Source organism: Sminthopsis crassicaudata, chromosome 4 (assembly GCF_048593235.1).
Source record: "Sminthopsis crassicaudata isolate SCR6 chromosome 4, ASM4859323v1, whole genome shotgun sequence".
Classification (NCBI taxonomy): domain Eukaryota; kingdom Metazoa; phylum Chordata; class Mammalia; order Dasyuromorphia; family Dasyuridae; genus Sminthopsis; species Sminthopsis crassicaudata.
This window is the reverse complement of record NC_133620.1, coordinates 119,576,480-119,595,025: the sequence shown is the minus strand read 5'-3', so window position 1 is coordinate 119,595,025 and position 18,546 is coordinate 119,576,480. Positions and strand designations below refer to the sequence as shown.

Here is an 18,546-nt window from a genome sequence, read left to right as displayed (position 1 = left end):
GGGATTGTCTTAGATCATTGCATTGCTGAGATCATCCACACAATATGCTATTACTCTGCACAAGGCTCTAGTTCTGCTCACTTCACTCAGTATCAGTCTTTCCAAGTTTTTCTGAAATCAGTTTGCTCCTGATTTCTTATAGAATAATAGTGCTCCATTACATTCATATACCACAATTAGTTTAGCCATTGATGAGCATCATTTTGATTTCCAATTCTTTGCCAATACAAAAAGATCTTCCAAAATATTTCTGTATTTGTGGGTCCTTTCCCATTTTTTATGATCTTTTTGGGATACAGAACTCCTAGTGGTACTGCTGAGATCAAAGGTTATGTAGTTTGCTTGCCTTTTGGGCATAGTTTCAAGTTGTTCTCCAGAGTGGCTGGATCAGTTCACAACTCCATCAATAATGTATTATTGTCCCAATTTTCCAAATCTTTTCCAACATTTATCATTTTCCTTTTATGTCATATTACCCCCTAATATGTGTGAGGTGGTACCTTAGAACTGTTTTACTTTACTAATTTAGAAATCCTTTTTTTATATGATGATAGCTTTAATTTCGTCATCTGAAAACTGTTCGAATTTGTTCATATCCTTTGATCATTTATCAGTCAGAGAATGATTTGTGTTCTTTTAAATTTAACTCAGTTCTCTATGTATTTTAGAAATGAGGCCTTTATCAGAAACACTGCCTGTAAAAATTGTTTCCCAGCTTTCTGCTTCCCTTCTAATTTTGGTTACATGGATTTTATTTGTGCAAACCCTTTTTAATTTAATATAATCAAAATTATTCATCTTGAATTTCATAATGTTTTTTATGTTGTTTGATAATAAATTATTCTTTTCTGAAAGGTAAACTATTCTTGCTCTCCTAATTGGCTTAGGTTTTATCCTTTGTCGATCATGTACCTATTTTGAGCTTACATTGATATAGAGTGTGACTCTATGACTAGTTTCTGTCATTATTTTCCAATTTTCCTACCAGTTTTTCTCAAATAATGACAGGATATACCACGTTATACCAGAAGCTGGAGTCTTTGGGTTTATCAAAGGTAGATTACTGTAATCATTTACTACTACTGTGTCTTGTTACCTAACATTCTATTGATCCACCACTCTATATCTTAGCCAGTAGTAATTAATTTTAATGATTAACACTTTATTTAGATCTGGTACAGCTAGGCTCCTTTCCTTTAATTTTTTTTTCATTATTTCCCTTGATATTCTTTACCCTTTGTTCTTCCAAATAAATTATTTTCTTTCTAGCTCTATTAAAAAAAATTTTTTTTGGCAGTTTTTGGCTCTGAATTTTTATTATATTGGCTTGGCCTACTCATGAAAATATTTTCCCAATTATTTAGATCTGACTTTATTTGCATGAAAAGTGTTTTGTAATTATGTTCACATAGTTCTTGGGTTTGCCTTGGCAGAAAACTCCCAAATATTTTATATTGTCTACAGTTATCTTAAATGGATTTTTTTCCCTATCTCTTGTTGTTAGGCTTTGTTAGTAATATATACAAATGCTGATTATTTAAATGGGCTTATTTTATATCTTACAACTATGTTAAAATTGTTAATTATTTCAAGTAATTTTTTGTTGATTCTCTAAGTACATTATTATATCATCTGCAAAGAATGATAGTTTTATTTATTCATTGCCTATTCTAATTTTTTCAATTTCTTTTTCTTCTCTCATTACTAAAACTAGGATTTTAAATACCATATTAAACAGTAATGGTGATAATGAGCATCCTTGCTGAACTTATTGGGAAGGTGTCTATCTTATCACCATTACTTATTGCTGATGCTATTTTAGATACAGCTGATCATTTTAAGGAAGACTCTTATTTATTCCTATGTTCTAATATTTTCAATAGGAATGGATGTTGTATTTTGTCAAAGACTTTTTCTGCATCTATTGATATAATCATATGATTCATTGGTTTTGTTATTAATATGGTCCATTATATTATTGATAGTTTCCCTAATACGAACCAGTCCTGATGGATGGAATAAATTCCACCTGATCATGGTATACTCTCCTGACATTAAATTGCTGTAATTGCCTTGCCAATTTTTTATTTAAATTTTTTGCATTAATATTCAAAAGGGAGATTTGTCTGTAATTTTCTTTCTCTGTTTTGGCTCTTTATGGTTTAGGTATCAGCACTATATTTGTGTTATAAAAAGAATTTGTTAGGGTTTTTTCTTGCCCTGTTTTTTCAAATATACAGTATTGGAATTATTCATTAAATGTTTAGTAGAATTCACTTGTATATTCACATGGCCTTGAAGATTTTTTCATGAAGTTAACTGATAGCTGGTTCAATGTTTTTTCCTAAAATAGAAGTATTTTATTTCTTCTTCTATTAATCTGACAATTCACATTTTTGCCAATATTTATCCATTTCACTTAGATTGCCAGATTTATTGGCACACAATTGGGCAAAACAGTTCCTACTTGTTTTAATTTTGTCTTTATTAATGGAGTATTCATTTTTTACTTTTTGATACTGGTAATTTAGCTTTTAAATCAAATTAATCACAGCTTTACTTAATTTTCCTTCCCATCAAATAAGCTCCTAGTTTTATTTATTAGTTCAATTTCTTACTTTCAATTTTATTAATCTCTCCTTTGATTTTTAGAATTTCTAATTTGGTACTTAATTAGGCATTTTTAATTTGTTCTTTTTGTATGCTTTTTAGTTGCATTTCCAATTCACTGATTTATTTTATTCATATAAGCATTTAGAGATAATAAATTTTCCCTAAAAACTATTTTGACTGCATCCCATTGTCTCATTACTGTTGATGAAATTATTGTTTCTATGATGTGATGTTTGACCTACTCATTCTTTAGGATTAGATGATTTAGTTTCTAATTAATTTTTGGTGTATTTTTATTGTATCATGATATGAAAAAAGATGCATTTAATATTTCTGTCTTTTTGTATTTGATTGTGAAGTTTTATGTTTTAATACATGATTAATTTTTGTGTACGTGCCAAGTTCTGCTGAGAAAAGGTATATTCCTTTCTATCCCCATTCAATTTTCTCCAGAGGTCTATCATATCTAGCTTTTCTAAAATTCTATACCCTCCTGTATTTCTTTCTTATTTTGTCTAACTTATTTATCTAACTTTGAAAGGGAGAGGTTGAGATCCTCCACTAGTATAGTTTTGATGTCTATTTTATTCTGTGACTTCCTTAACTTCTTCTCTAAGAATTTAGATATTATATGCCTTGAAGCATATTTGTTTAGCATTCCTATTACTTCCTTATCTATGATACCTTTTAGCAAGATGTAGTTTCCTTTTTATCTCTTTTAATTAGGTCTATTTTTGCTTTTGTTGTATTTGAGACCAAGATTGCAACCTCTGGTTTTGCTTCAACTGAAACATAATATATTCTACATCAGCTTTTTACCTTTACTTTGTCTCTGCTTCATATGTGTTTTTTGGTAAAAAAAAAAAAAAACAAATTGTAGGATTCTAGTTTTTAATCCACTCTGCTAACTTTTTCTGTGTTATACAGGGTTCATTCCATTAACAATTATAGCTATAATTACCAGTTGTGTACTTCCCTCTATCCTATTTTCTCTCATTTATACTTCCTTTTTACCCTGTCTCTCCTCACCATTATTTTACTTCTGATCACTGACTACCTCAATCTGTCCTGTCTTCTACCCCCAGCTCTCTCCTTCTCTTTCCCTTTTTTCCTCCTATGCCCACTCATGGCAAGGTAAATTTCTATATTTAATTGATAGTGTATGTTACTCTCTCATTGAGGAAGTAACAATGAGAATTTCTGTCATTGAGGAAAATCTGGTGAAATTAAGGCTCAAACAATGCTTATCCTCCCTTCTTTTCCTCTACTGTAATAGGTCTTTTGTGCCTCTTCATGTTATCTAATCTATCCCAATTTACCTCCCAGCACAATACTTTTTCACCTCTTAATTTTTTTTCTTTATATTACATCAAAATCAACTTCTATCCTCTTTCTGTGAATATTCCTTCGATCTGCCCTAATAGGAATATAGTTCTCAAGAGTTACAAATATCATATTTCCATGTAAATGGGAATGTAAACACTTTAACCTTTAAAAAACCTTGTTTTCTTTCCTGTTTACCTTTTTATACTTCTCTTGAATATTATATTTGAAAGTCAAATTTTCTGTTTATGTATGGTTTTTTATGAGGAACAATTGAAATATCCCTATTTCATTGAATACCCATTTTTTTCCCCTGAAAAATTATGCACAATTTTGCTGGGTAGTTGGTAATACAAGCTTCTTTGCTTTTCAAAATATTCCAGGACCTCTGATTCTTTAATGTAGTTGTTCTACATTATCCTGGGGTAATCTTGTTCTGGCTCCTTGATATTTGAATTCTTTCTTTCTGGCTGCCTGCAGTGTTTCCTCTTTGACCTGATAATTCTGGAATTTAATTACATCATTTTTTTGGAGATATGGGTATTGTTGGAGGGTGCAGGTATAATTTGATCTTATTGTGATGATATAAAAAAGAAACTAGAGAAGGAAAGGGGATTCTTCTGAAAGAAGAGGAAAATGGAGTTAAAATGGGGTAAATTACATCTCATAAAGAGGCAAATAAGATTTATTTCAATTGAGTGGAAAAAAGGGATGGGGATAAGCATTGTGTGAATCTTACTTTCATCAGATTTAGCACAGAAAGAGAATATCAGGCATATTCAGCTTCACAGAGAAACTTGTTTCATCCTGTAGGGAAGTATAAGGGGAAAGAGGAAGGGAAAGGGAGAAGGAGAATAGAAGTGAAAACAGAAATATAAGGGGAAAGGTATAAGAAAGGGAGGAGGGCTGTGAAAGTGGAGGGCTGCTTGGCCAGAAGGTCTCAGCCAAAAAGGGACCTGATCAGAGGAGCCCACTTAGAAGGAGCCTGCTCAGAAAAAGCAGCTACTCCCAAGGCCAAAAAAATAAGAATCTGCCACCAAAAATTAAACAAAATTTTTGCTATTTAAAAAAATTCCAAGCATATGTTTATCTAAAGGACAATTTTATGGAAAACTCACACAAGATAGCTTTTCACTTAGTAATAAGAAGAAATGATACAAAATTGTCTTAAGATGTCTCTTAAGAACTTTGAAAGTGATTGTGAAACATGGAAGAAATTGTCCCAGGACTACCCATCACAGCGTGGCCACATCAACAAAGGCACTATATTTTATGAGCAAAACAGAATTGAGATATTTCAAAAGAAATGTGAAGTTCGCAAATTTAGAGAAATTGCCGCTCCAAATATACATATGGACTATGTGTACCTGGCATGGTTGAGTCTTCTAAGCTCTTATGAGTCTGATAAGCCACATGTGGACCCACTATATCTTGATACAACAAAAGGATGTCATTTTGGTCCATCCCAAAAGACAAATACCACGCTGTATTCATTTTTTGTCCATTGTTTATTTCACATTATGTTCTTTTTACATATTTCTTTGCTTCACTTTTAAAAATATACATCTGTGAAGGAAGACATCAGATTAAGTATTATTGTTTGGTTATAGTCACTGTGTTGAAAGCAAGAAGTCGGAGCCCCTCTTCTTGCCATGATCAATCTCTTTTCCTTTTGTTCTCCTTTTTAATTGCATTTTTAAAAATTACATGTATTTTTCTTTCCCTTCTCCCCCATCCTGTGTTATGAGAGACACATTCACAACAAATGTGAATAAAGCAAAGACAAATTCCAACATTAGTCATATTCAAAAATTAAGGCCTCATCTTGTATATTTGATCTTTCACCTTTCATTCAGGAGGTGGATAGTATTCATCCTCATCAGTCTGTTGAAATCATGTTTGGTTATTGCCCTGTGTAATTTCTCTAATCTGTTATCTTCTGATCTGCTTTCTTGTTTTACCAATTATTTTTCCCCCTCAAACAGTGAGCTCTTATTCCATTAGCTGGGATCTTTGAAGTTTATCAAAGACTAGGATACTTTGTTTTCTTCTGTATATTGCAAACCTAATCTGTTCCACTGATTGACATCTATTTTTTAGCTAGTACCAAATCATTCTGATGAATACTGTTTTATGATACTATTTTAGATCTACTTCTGGTAGCCCTACTCAATTTTTTTTTTTTTTAAATTTCCTTTGAGTTTAACATTTTGTATCCTCAGATGAATTTCATTGGTTTTTTTCCTCGCTTTATAAAGTAATCCTGGAAGCATGATTGGTATAACACAAAATAAGTAAATCAATTTTCTTGGTGGTGTCATTTTATTACATTGGTTCATCTTACAAATGAATAAACCATTATCTCTCTTAAAAAAAAAAAAAGAAAGTGGAGGGCTGTTTGAGGGAGGGGATGGTCTGAAGCAAAATACTGGGGAGGAGAGAAAGGGGAAAGGAAAGAGAAAAGTATGACTTGGGGAAATGTTAGGGACTTTCCTTCTGAGAATTAACATGTATGCCATGTCAGCTGGGTAGGGTGAATCCAGGAAGTAAAAAGGGGCTTGGCCTCTGAGGCAGGAGGTTGTGTCTTACAGGTGTTAAAGGTTTCTCCAGATGGTGAGGGGTGTATCCTTTTGCTAGATCTTTTCCTAGGGCCCAGCACAAACTCCAGGTGTCTCCTTTCTGTGGATCCATCTACACAGTGCTGAGTGGGCTAGGCACGGGGTAATCCCAGAGGAGAGTAAATATAAATAGCCAGCTTTGACTTCATAGGCAAGAAAAATGCAGAGAGATGTAGAGACAGACAAAGATGCAGAAAGAGATGCAGAGAAATAGAGAGACATATACACTTGCTCTTGCTTCCAGCTAACCCCTGCTGAGATTACCAATAAAGAAAGGCTGTTTGGCACTTTAACATCGGCTTGCCTTCATGTGTATCTAGGGAAGACTGGTTATGTATGGCCCTGGCAATCAGTAGCCTCAGAGGTTACAGGGAAACAAGATGGTGGGAAACAGTAATTTCAACTGTGAATGTGAATGGGATGAACTCTCCCATAAAACGGAAATAGGAGAATGGATTAAAAGTCAAAATACTACAATATGTTTTTTACAAGAAACACATTTAAAGCAGAGCGATACATATAAAGTAAAGATAAAAAACTGAAGCCAAATCTATTATGCTTCAAATGAAGTAAAAAAAAAAAAAAAAGCAGGGGTAGTAATCCTGATCTCAGAACAAGCAAAAGCAAAAATAGATCTAATTAAAAGAGATAAGGAAGGAAACTACATCTTGCTAAAGGGTACTATAGATAATTAAGCAATATCAATACTAAACATATATGCACCAATTAATATAACATCCAAATTCCAAGAGATGAAATTAAGAGAGCTGAAAGGAGAATTAGGCAGCAAAACTATACTAGTGGGGGATCTCAACCTTGCTCTCTTTCAGAACTAGATAAATCGAACTACAAAATAAATAAGAAAGAAGTTAAGGAGATAAATAGAGTTCTAGAAAATTTAGGTATGATAGACCTTTGGAAAGAATTGAATGGAGATAGAAAGGAATATAGTTTTTTCTCCGCAGAACATGGAACCTATACAAAAATTGATCCTGTATTAGGGCATTAAAAACCTCAAAATCAAATTCTGAATGGAAGAAATAGTAAATGCATTTTTTCAGATCACGATGCAATAAAAATTACATACAATAAAAGGCCAGGGGAAAATAGACCAAAAATTAATAGGAAACTAAATAATCTAATACTGAAGAATGAGTGAGTGAAACAACAAATCATAGACACAATCGATAATTTCATACAAGAGAATGATACTAATGAGACGTGGGATGCAGCCAAAGCAATTCTTAGGGGAATTTTTATATCTCTCAATACTTGCATAAAATAGAGAAAGAGAAGATCAGTAAATTGGACATGTAATTAACAATGTTTTGTTTTGTTTTTTTTTCCCCCCTGAGGCTGGGGTTAAGTGACTTGCCCAGGGTCACACAGCTAAGAAGTGTCTGAGATCATATTTGAACTCGGGTCCTCCTGAATTCAAGGCTGGTGGTCTATCCACTGAGCCACCTAGCTGCCCCTTGTAATTAACAATGTTTAAAAAAAAAAAAAAAAACAATTAAATACCAAATTTGAAACTCTGAAAATAAAAGGAGAGATTAATAAAATTGAAAATAAGAAAACTATTGAATAAACAAAACAGAAGTGGTTTTATGAAAAACCAACAAAATAGATAAAACTTTTAATTAATTTGATTAGAAAAAGGAAAGAAGAAAATAAAATTTCTAGTATCAAAAATGAAAAGGGTGAACTTTCCACTAAAGAAAAGGAATTTAGAGCAGTAATTAGGAGTTATTTTACCTACTCTATGCCAATAAATCAATCTAAGTGAATTGGAGGAACACTTATAAAAATATAGATTGCCCAGATTAAGTGAAGAGGAAATAAATTACTTAAATAGTACTCATTTTAGAAAAAAAAAAATTGAGTAAGTTATCAACTCCATAAGAAAAAAATCTCTAGGGCCAGATAAATTTATATGTGAATTCCATCAAACATTTAAAGAACAATTCCAATATTATACAAACTAATGCAGGGTTGATTCAATATTAAGAAAACTATTAGCATAACTGACTATATCAATAACCAAACTAACAAAAATCATATGATTATCTCAATAGATACAGAAAAAAACATTTGACAAAATCCAACACCCATTCCTATTAAAAACACTAGAGATGGTGCAGCTAGGTGGCATGGTCAATAGAGTACCAGTCTTGAAGTAAGAAAGATCTGAGTTCAGATCTGGTCTCAGACACTTAACACTTCCTAACTGTGTGACCCTGGGCAAGTCACTTGACGCCAATTGCCTCAGCAAAAACAAAACAAAACAAAAACCCAAAATAACAATAACAATAACAAACACTACAGAGTATAGGAATAAATGAACTTTTCCTTAAAATGATCCATGACATCTATTTAAAACCATCAGCAAGTATCATATGTAATAGGGACAAACTAGAACCATTCCTAATAAGATTGGGGTGAAACAAGGTTGCCCACTATCACCATTACTATTCAGTATTTTATTAGAAATGTTAGCTTTGACAATAAGAGAAGAAAAAGAGATTAAAGGAATAGAGTAGGTAAGGAGAAACCAAATTATCATTCTTTGCAGATGATATGATGGTATACTTAGAGAATTAACTAAAAAACTACTAAAAACAATTCAGAACTTTAGCAAAATTGCAGGATATGAAATAAATCCATATAAATCAAAATTTTTATATATTACCAACAAAGTCCAGCAGCAAGTGATACAAAGAGGAATTTCCATTTAAAATAACTATAGATAATATAAAGGAGTTTACATACCAAAGCAAAGTCCAGAATTATATGAACATAATTACAAAACACTTTCCATATAAAGTAAGATCTAATCAATTGGAAAAGTATCAAGTGCTCATGTGTAGGTTGAGCTAATATAATATGATAATACTACCTAAATTAATCTACTTATTCAGTGCCATACCAATCAAACTCCCTAGAAAAAATAATAATAAAGTTCATGTGGAAAAAAAGGTCAAGAATTTAAAGGAAATTAATGGGGAAAATGCAAATGAAGATGGCCTAGCTGTACCAGACTTGAAACAATATCATTAAGCAGTAGTCATCAAAACCATTTGGTACTGGCTAAGAAATCCAATAGTCAATCAGTAGAATAAGGTTCATAAGACACAATTGTCAATGACTGTAGTAATCTAATATTTGGCAAACCCAAAGACCCCAGCTTTTGGGATAAGAACTAACTATTTATCAAAAACTGCTGGGAAAATTAGAAATTAGTATGGCAGAAATTAGGCATTGACCCACATCTAATATCTTATACCAAGATAAGGTTGAAATGGGTTCATGATTTAGACATAAAAAGTGTTATTATAAATAAATTTAAAAAACAAAGGATTGTTACCTCTCAGATCTGTAGAGAAGCAAGGAATTTGTGGCCAAAGAAGAACTGGAGTACATTATTGAATACAAAATGGATAATTTTGATTAAATTAAGTTAAAATTTTTTTGTACAAATAAAACCAATGCAGACAAGATTAGAAGGGAAGCAATAAACTGGGAGAAAATTTTTATATTCAAAAGTTCTGATAAAGGACTCATTTTCTAAAATATATAGAGAATTGACTCAAATTTGTAAGAATTCAAGCTATTTTCCAATTCCTAAGTGGTCAAAGATATGAACAAATAATTTTCAGATGAAGAACTTGAAATCATTTCTAGTCATATGAAAAGGTCCTCTAAATCATTATTGATCAGAGAAATGCAAATTATGATAATTCTGCACTACACACCTCTCAGATTGTCTAAGATGACAGGAAAAGATAATGATGAATGTTGGAGAGGATGTGGGAAAACTAAGGCACTAATACATTGTTGGTGGAGTTATGAACTGATTCAACCATTCTGGAGAGGAATTTGGAAGTATGCCCAAAGGGCCATCAAACTGCATACTCTTTGATACAGTAGTGTATCCCAAAGAGATCTTAAAGGATGGAAAGGGACCCACATGAGCAAAAATGTTTGTGGTAGCCCTTTTTGTACTGGCAAGAAACTGGAAATTGAGTGGATGCCCATCAGTTGGAGAATGGCTGAATAAGTTATGGTATGTGAATGCTATGCAGTATTATTGTTCTATAAGAAGTGATCAGCAGGATGATTTCAGAGTCTGGAGAGACTTATGTGAACTGATGCTAATGTAAGTGAGCAGAACCAGGAGTTCACTATTCATGGAAACAGCAAGATTATGATGATCAATTCTGATGCTTGTAGCTCTTTAAAAAATGAGATGATTCAGGCCAGTTCCAAAGATCTTATGATGAACAGAGTCATCTACATCCAGAGAGGATTGTAGGAACTGAGTATGGATCATAACATAGTATTTTCACTCTTTTTGTTATTGTTTGCTTGCATTTTGTTTCCTTTCCCAATTTTTTCCATTTTTGATCTGATTTTTCTTGTGCAGCATGATAGTCGTGGAAACATGTATAGAAGAATTGCCCATGCTTAACATATATTGGATTTATTTGCTGTCTATGGAGGAGATTAGGGGAAGGCACGCAAAGTTTTGCAAGGATGAATGCTGAAAATTATTCATGCTTGTTTTGAAAATAAAAAGCTTTAAGAAAAAAAAAACTATTAAGTAGGATCATCTCTTTTTAAGTATCTGAAGGGCTATCCTGTGGAAGATGGGTTTGAGTTGCTTGCCTTTAAGATTGCAAATCAATTAATTTATACTTTAACATATGTAACATGTATTGGTCAACCTGCCATCTGGGGGAGGGGGTGGGGGGAAGGAGGGAAAAGTTAGAACAAAAGGTTTGGAAATTGTCAATGTTGTAAAATTACCCATGTATATATCTGGTAAATAAAACTATTAAAATTTAAAAAAAAAAAAGATTGCAAATCAAATCTCCCTAGAACGCATCAAAGAAAACGGTCTAATGATTCAAGTTATCAATCAGAATGAAAATAATTATTTATAAAACCATTTGAAGTCAGTAAAGGATTTTATATTGCTTCATTTGATTCTCACAAGTAGGGCCGGTTGCCTCTGGATCAGACAGTATGAGATAAAAAGACTTAGAGCTGGAAAGTACATGCGAGTCATCTAACTCAAGTCTGTTCTTTTACAGCTGAGGCTCAGAGGGACTAAGTTAGGCCCTAAGGGCAGCACAGTATCGCTGCTGAAGGCTCATTTCTGGACTTGAAATCACTCGTGTCAAAAGTGACACACTAGAGCCAGGATTCAAACCCAGGCCCTTTCCCTCCCCCTCCCCCCCAAGTCCACCAAGAGAGATGAGACCCTGAAAATGCTTTGCAAGTGGTCTCAAATCACTTGTGGGTCAGATTAAATGGAACTCGGTGAAGACAAAAATCTTTTCAGTTTCATTGTTCTCTTTTGTTTCTGAAGGTGGGGGGGAGGGGATAGAAAGCTGGGGCGCTTTCAACTGGGAGGGGCCTGTCATCGTTCGGCGGGGAAGGGCCCAGGAGCTGCCACCACACTCACAGACTCCTTCTCAAACATGCTGGGTCTCCGCTCTCTCTCTCTCTCCCTCTTCGCCTGGGCCGCAGAGGTCCCGGAGGGCTGGGAAGGCATTGCAGGGGCCTTCAAACCTCGCCCCGAAGGGCTAGAGGTACTGGGGGTCTGGGTGCTTCGTTTATCCATGGCGCTTTGCCTCTTTCCCTTAAGTCGCAACTAGGAGGTTCCGTTCTACCGCCTACGCCTTTTCCTGCCCATGCCGACAGAGCCCCGGGCCGGGGCCTCCACTTCGACGCACTGCAAGAAACTGGTAACTAAGCCAAGCACGTTCCTCGGACTGATCACATGCACCAGAGGCGCGAGGAGCTGGAGGGCGGCTCCAGGGAAGTTACGTCATCGAGCCGTCTAGAGACGGACCGGAAGTCGGAAGTGCTAGTGGTAGAAAGAAGGGGATGCATCTGGGCTGTGAGATAGTTTGATCTCGCGAGACTCTCTTGCTGTAGAGGCTTTGGGGAGAGAGTACTACTGTGTTGTGATGAAGCCGGCAGTTGTTCTCTTTTATCTAATGGAGAAGTCCAACCGGGACTGGAAAACCATTTCCAAACGGCGACTGTAGCAAATTTGGCTCCTCTCAGGATCGCTGCTCCCGCGGCTCCGTTTGCTATAAGTCGGGGAGTATGTGTGTGTGTCAGGCAGAATGCATTCTGGGGAAGCCTGTGAAACCCTTCTCGGAGTAATGTTTTATTATGCATGATGGAAGGCAGTACCGGATTACATCCAGAGGTCGGTAAAAATGAAGATGTGATTGCTTTTCTTCCATCCCTGTTTTGGGATCTGGGGAATCTCCCCCGGACGTTTTGGAGGGTTTCTGGATCCCAAGTTAGGAAAAGAATCCTCGGTCCAGAGTCTAGAGGAGAGTCGTACTTGGAGGATTCACCCAGATTCACCCGTGGAGGCCGGGCTGCTTTAAATAATTTAAATATTTAAATTAAAAATTTAAATAGTTTAGATTAGTATTGGTTCTCTTTGGAAATGAAGTCGGGGCTACTGTACCTAGTGGGTGGTGAAGTTTCTTCCAAGAGAGAAGTTTGGGTCGGCTTGGAAGCCTAAAGCAGGAAGCCAGCGAGCACTTATTAAGTGCCATGATGAATGAATGAATAATTAATATTGAGTAGCTGTGTGATCACATGTGATTAATTATTTTTATTTTAAAAAGTTGATAATTTATGTAATCTGCTAACTTAGTATGCACACATACAGGGGTCCTCAGACTTTTAAAATAGGGGCCGGTTCACTGTCCCTCAGACTGTGGGAGGGCCGGACTATAGTAACAACAAAAGCTCACACTCTGTCTCCGCCCCTCAGCCATTTACCGTAACCAGCCGGCGCTTAAAGTCCTCTGCAGGCAGGCATTGTTTGAGAACCCCTGCCATACTTATATATTCATAATCTGTTTTAAGAACGACCAAGTATTTAATTCTCAGTTGTACCACTTTTATTACTTAACATCTCTGAGCTTTTGTTTAGTTATTTATAAAACTGCTGGTAATCACCTCATAAAGTTGTCATTAGGAAGATGTTTTTTAAAATTACATATAAATGTGAATTATTATTATTGCTTCTTTAAGTTTATTAGTCTCACTTAAAATTATCCTGTGGGTACATAAATTAAAATAGAGTCTCATGGCTAATACTCAGAACAAGTTGGCATAGAAGATGATTTTGGTATGTTAAGAGTATATCATGAAGATGAAGATGTTTTTGTTTGTTTTTTTTTTCTGTACTTTTTTTTTCTTTTTCCATTTTTAAAATTAATTTTATATATTTTTTGACAGTACATGTGCATGAGTAATTTTTTTTTTTTTTACAACATTATCCCTTGTATTCATTTTTCCGAATTTTCCCCTCCCTCCCTTAGATGACAGGCAATCCCATACTTATTAAATGTGTTACAGTACCTAGACACAATATATGTGTGTAAATCCAATTTTCTTGTTGCACGTTAAGAATTGGATTCAGAAGGTAAAAGTAACCTGGGTAGAAAGATAGCAGTGCTAATAGTTTACACTCAATTCCCAGTGTTCCTTCTCTGGGTGTAGTTGTTTCTGTCCATCATTGATCAGCTGGAAGTGAGTTGGATCTTCTTTATGTTGAAGATTTCCACTTCCATCAGAATACATCATACAGCATTGAAGTGTACAGCGATCTTCTGGTTCTATTCATTTCACTCAGCATCAGTTGATGTAAGTCTCTCCAAGCCTTTCTGTATTCATCCTGTTGGTCATTTCTTAATTTCTTAATATTCCATAACATTCATAATTTACCCAACCATTCTCCAATCGATGGACATCCATTCATTTTCCAGTTTCTAGCCACTACAAAAAAGGCTGCCAAAAACATTTTTGCACATGTGAGTCCCTTTCCCTTCTTTGGGTCTCCCTTCCCACACTGCTGGATCAAAGGGTATACACAGTTTGATAACCCCTTGGTCATAGTTCCAAATCATTCTCCAGAATGGCTGAATTCTTTCACAACTCCACCAACAATGCATCAGTGTCTCAGTTTTCCCACATCATTCATCATTATTTTTTCCTGTCATCTTAGCCAAAGATTGAAGATTTAATGTAGAGAAGAATGGAACTATCTTTTGCCTTGTTGGTTGAGATAGTGGTTGTTGAATATTTTTGTTTTGCTTCATGTCAATTGATTGCATTTCATTTGCCCTACCCAGGAACAGGAGATACTTAATAAGGTTTGAAAAGTTTTTTACATGTTATTCTCATTTTGATTTTCACAAAAGCCCTGTAAAGTAAGTGATTTTATTGTCCTTATTTTATTGATGAGGAAGTGGAAGTTCAGAAATACTAAATTACATTCAACATTTTAAAATACCTACTTTTTACAACTTACTGCTTTATTTAAAAGATATGACATTTTTAGAAGGTGCATTGAGAGAATACTTAGAAATTAATATTTTAATTCTATTCTAAATTTTAAACTTTTAATATATTTTCCTTTCTGCTGTTTTAAAGCCAACTCAGTTTATTTACTGTATCGTTTTATATTTATTTTCTCTTTTGTCTTCTTGATAGCAAGTGTCCATTATGTCTTGTATTTCAGATGTTAATAACTGACTCCATCACTACATGCCTATCTCCTCCAGTATATGACCTAGTTTGCAAACTTGGGTTTGAAGTAAAAGAAAGCCATGATATCAACAGCATTGTATCTCAGTCTGGTGAAGTGTGCTGGAAAACAATTGCTAAATATGTGTGCTATACAGATTCAGGTTTGTATCTGTTGTGTCTGCCTCCTTTGGGAGGATGGGATTGCCATTCACAGTAATAGGAACAGAGGGAAAGAGGGTTTGGAGAGGTGGGTAATGAGTTCTATTTTGGACATACTGAGTTTAAGGTGTGTACTGGACATCTAGTTTGAGGTGCCTGAAAGGCAGTCAAAGATGCAAGATTGGAGATCAGCCATGTTTATAGGCAATAGAAAAGGGATCCATAGACAGGGAGAGATTAAAAATAAGTGAAAGGGTGAGAATGACAATCTGTTGAAAGAAATAGGATGTGGTGGGATCACTTGAACAGGTAGAGTGGTTAGCTCTGGTAAGAATTAAGGCTGTTTCATCATATGAAGGAGGAAAGTATAGCAGAAGATACTTGAGTGATATATGAAGAAGAAGGAGCTCAGGTGAATGGCCTCATTTTTTTTCTGTAAAATATTAGGCAGAGTTCTTGTGTTTGCTACATACCAGGCACTGTATTAAGTTCTGAGGATTCAAAGAGAAATAGTGATTGGAATTATACCTTAAGTTGTTTCAATATACTGACATATAATTCATTTAGGTCAACATACTCAACTGATTTGGTGCAATTAGGTGTTATCTTTTGATCTTATTGTATATTTCAACTTTCACTTAACTATTTTTGATCTACCCTTGATAATTTGAAGATCATTCTCCTTGACTGAACAGATGGATGCAAAATAGGAGAGGTAGCAGTGTTGTGCAATGTATAATTAGACTAAACAATTGAGTCAGTTGACTTTTATCCTAAACCAGGCTATTTATTGAATATGTGACTTTGAGCAAGCTCTTAAACTTTCTGGGCCTCAAGTTCCTTTTCTGAAAACAAATATTTTGGATTAGATGATCTCTAAGATCACTCCCAATTTCGACATTGGATTTTACTCACTCTTTTTCATTGATATTTCAGAGATATGTAACATGTAAATCTATTGTGCTAAAAACTTTTTTTTTTTATCCTAAAAGGACAAAATGTGGATTATTTAAAGAGTGTGAGCCTCTTGGGTCCTGTATGTGAAGCTGTTCACACTCATATATGCTCCCTGACTAAGGCACAGTTTGAAGTTCAATATGCTCTTTGGTTCCAGTGGACAAATTTTTCAGAGGTAACTTTGTACAGTCTGTAGAAATTTCATGGTTTTAAAAATCCTTTAAAATTTTAAACAGATGATGGTTTATGTTAAAGTAAACTGCCTATATGTGCGTGTATCTTTCATCCCCATTTATACCACTTACTAATTTTGTAATTAATTTTTATTGTCAACTAAGTATAAAGAAACAAAATTCAAAAAAATGCCTTAGCACTTAGATTCTAACTTTTAATTTTTCCATAATATTTAATAAAAGCACTTAGTTGCCCAGTTGATAAAAGTGATGGACTTGGAATCAGGAAGATCTGAGTTCAAATATGACCCCAAACACTTATTAACTAATGTGAAGATCATTCTCCTTAACTAAATAAGGGTGGGGCAAATCATTTAACCTTTTGCTTAGTTTCCTCATCTATAAAATGAGGATAATAAAGGCACCTGCCTCTCATGGTTGTTGGGAAAATTAAAAAAGAGATGATTTTTGTAAAGAACTTTGAAACATGAAAGTACTCTAAATGCTTGTTTTCTTCCCTTCCCCCTAGTGTTATTTGAGATGTGTAACATGCCCTCCTAACAGTTACTATTACCAGTCTGTCCTAGGCCCAACAGAGTACTTTTGACCACTGACCTTGGCAGTGTCAACTCTAGCCGGCTCGCCTCCTCTGAGGCCTTCAAAGATCTCTGTTCACGATTTCTTGAATAGTAGTTTAATAACTGATAGCACGCTCAAGAACAGCCACATGTAATCTTAAAAGCCTTTATTATACCTTCTCACGTAATGCCCTGACTTAATGCCCTGACTTGTTAACTCCCTAGTGAACACCTGGTCTGAAGATCCATGTGTTCACTACCAAACTCCTTACCTCTCTGGGCTATCCATCAGCTTGGCTTGGCTACCCCAGGGTAGGGAGCCAGGTTAAAGAGAGCAACTTGTTCCCTGCAGTGGGCTTATAAAGGGCCTGTGAGGTCACACACACAGCCAACCAGCGAGAGAGCCATCACCCATTACGAAGCTATCTCAATATGGCAAGGATTCCACCCACAGGGCAGTCCTATATCCACAGATTTTACTTCTGGGGCACTCAATCTCCTGTTGCACTGTGGCGCCGCCCATTTAAAGGATCCTTACAGAGATGTCTGTTTGTTTAAAAGTCATAGAAAGTTGCCACTGAAGCATTTGTGAAGTTGAATTTAAATGGATAGTATTTGTAGTTTTTAAAATGCTGGATTTTGGATTAACCTAGAAAATTGATAAGAGGGGGGTTGGGCTAGGTTTGCTAGGCTGGCAAGTAGTCATCAGGCACATATCAGTGGAAGTACTATTTGGAGGCCTCGAGTTAGGATTAAGGTTCCTCTGTGGACACACTCATAATTAGTGTTGGCTAAACAGAAGGATTAACATCTATTATTTATTGTCTTATAATAGTTATTTCCTGAAATAATTGTTGCTCTGAAGAGTTCACAGCCTGCAGCTGTTCCTCTGAGCTTAATGAAACTAACATCATGTCTGGAGCGAGCTTTGGGTGATGTAAGTGTAATATATAGTTTAAAAATTATGGAATAGAAGAAAGCATTACCTGGAATATTATTGTTGTATAAGATGAGTAGGCTGATTGCAGAAAAGCCTGTAGAAAGACTTATAAGAACAAATAGCTGAGGGAAGTGAGCAGAGCCAAGAAAACATTTTATATGGTAATTAGATTATGTGATGGTCAATTGTGATAGACTTGGCTTTTCTCAACAGTGTCATGATTCAAGGCAATTCCAATGGACTTGGGATGAAAAATGCCAATCACAGTCAGAGAAACAACTTAATGTTGTTTCTTAATGAATTCTTAATGAATGTGGATCAAAATATTGTATTTTCACTTTTTGTTTGTTTATTTTCTTCCTCTTGTTTTTTTTCCCCTTTTGGTCTATTTTTCTTGTACAATATGACAAATGTGGAAATATGTTTTAAATGGTGTGTATATGTATATATATATATATATATATATATATATATATATGCATTATAGATTGCTTACTGTCTTGGACTGGAGGAAGGGAAGGAGAAAAAATACCATTGGGAAAAAATAAAAGAAAAAATAATTACCCATTTGTATCATTAAGTTAATACTTTATTATTATTAGCTCAGAAAACAGAAT

The 18,546-nt window shown here is 34.8% G+C and overlaps 2 protein-coding genes across 7 annotated transcripts in view; one reads left to right on the top strand and one right to left on the bottom strand.

The window, feature by feature from the left end:
• Positions 1-12,354, bottom strand: part of DYNLT2 (dynein light chain Tctex-type 2) — a 28,439-nt gene extending 16,085 nt beyond the window's left edge. For both annotated transcript variants that reach the window (XM_074309283.1, XM_074309284.1), the window contains exon 1: positions 12,022-12,354. In XM_074309283.1, coding sequence (XP_074165384.1) covers positions 12,022-12,180 — 159 coding nt within the window. In that variant the 5' untranslated portion in view covers positions 12,181-12,354. The remainder of the gene's footprint in view (positions 1-12,021) is intronic.
• A 46-nt stretch (positions 12,355-12,400) lies between these two features.
• Positions 12,401-18,546, top strand: part of ERMARD (ER membrane associated RNA degradation) — a 60,633-nt gene continuing 54,487 nt past the window's right edge. For all 5 annotated transcript variants that reach the window (XR_012489110.1, XR_012489109.1, XM_074309280.1 and 2 more), the window contains exons 1-4: positions 12,401-12,777; positions 15,115-15,283; positions 16,274-16,413; positions 17,825-17,926. Coding sequence is in view for 3 of the 5 variants with exons in the window: in XM_074309280.1 (XP_074165381.1) it covers positions 12,745-12,777; positions 15,115-15,283; positions 16,274-16,413; positions 17,825-17,926 (444 nt within the window). In the remaining 2 variants the exon portion in view is untranslated. The remainder of the gene's footprint in view (positions 12,778-15,114; positions 15,284-16,273; positions 16,414-17,824; positions 17,927-18,546) is intronic.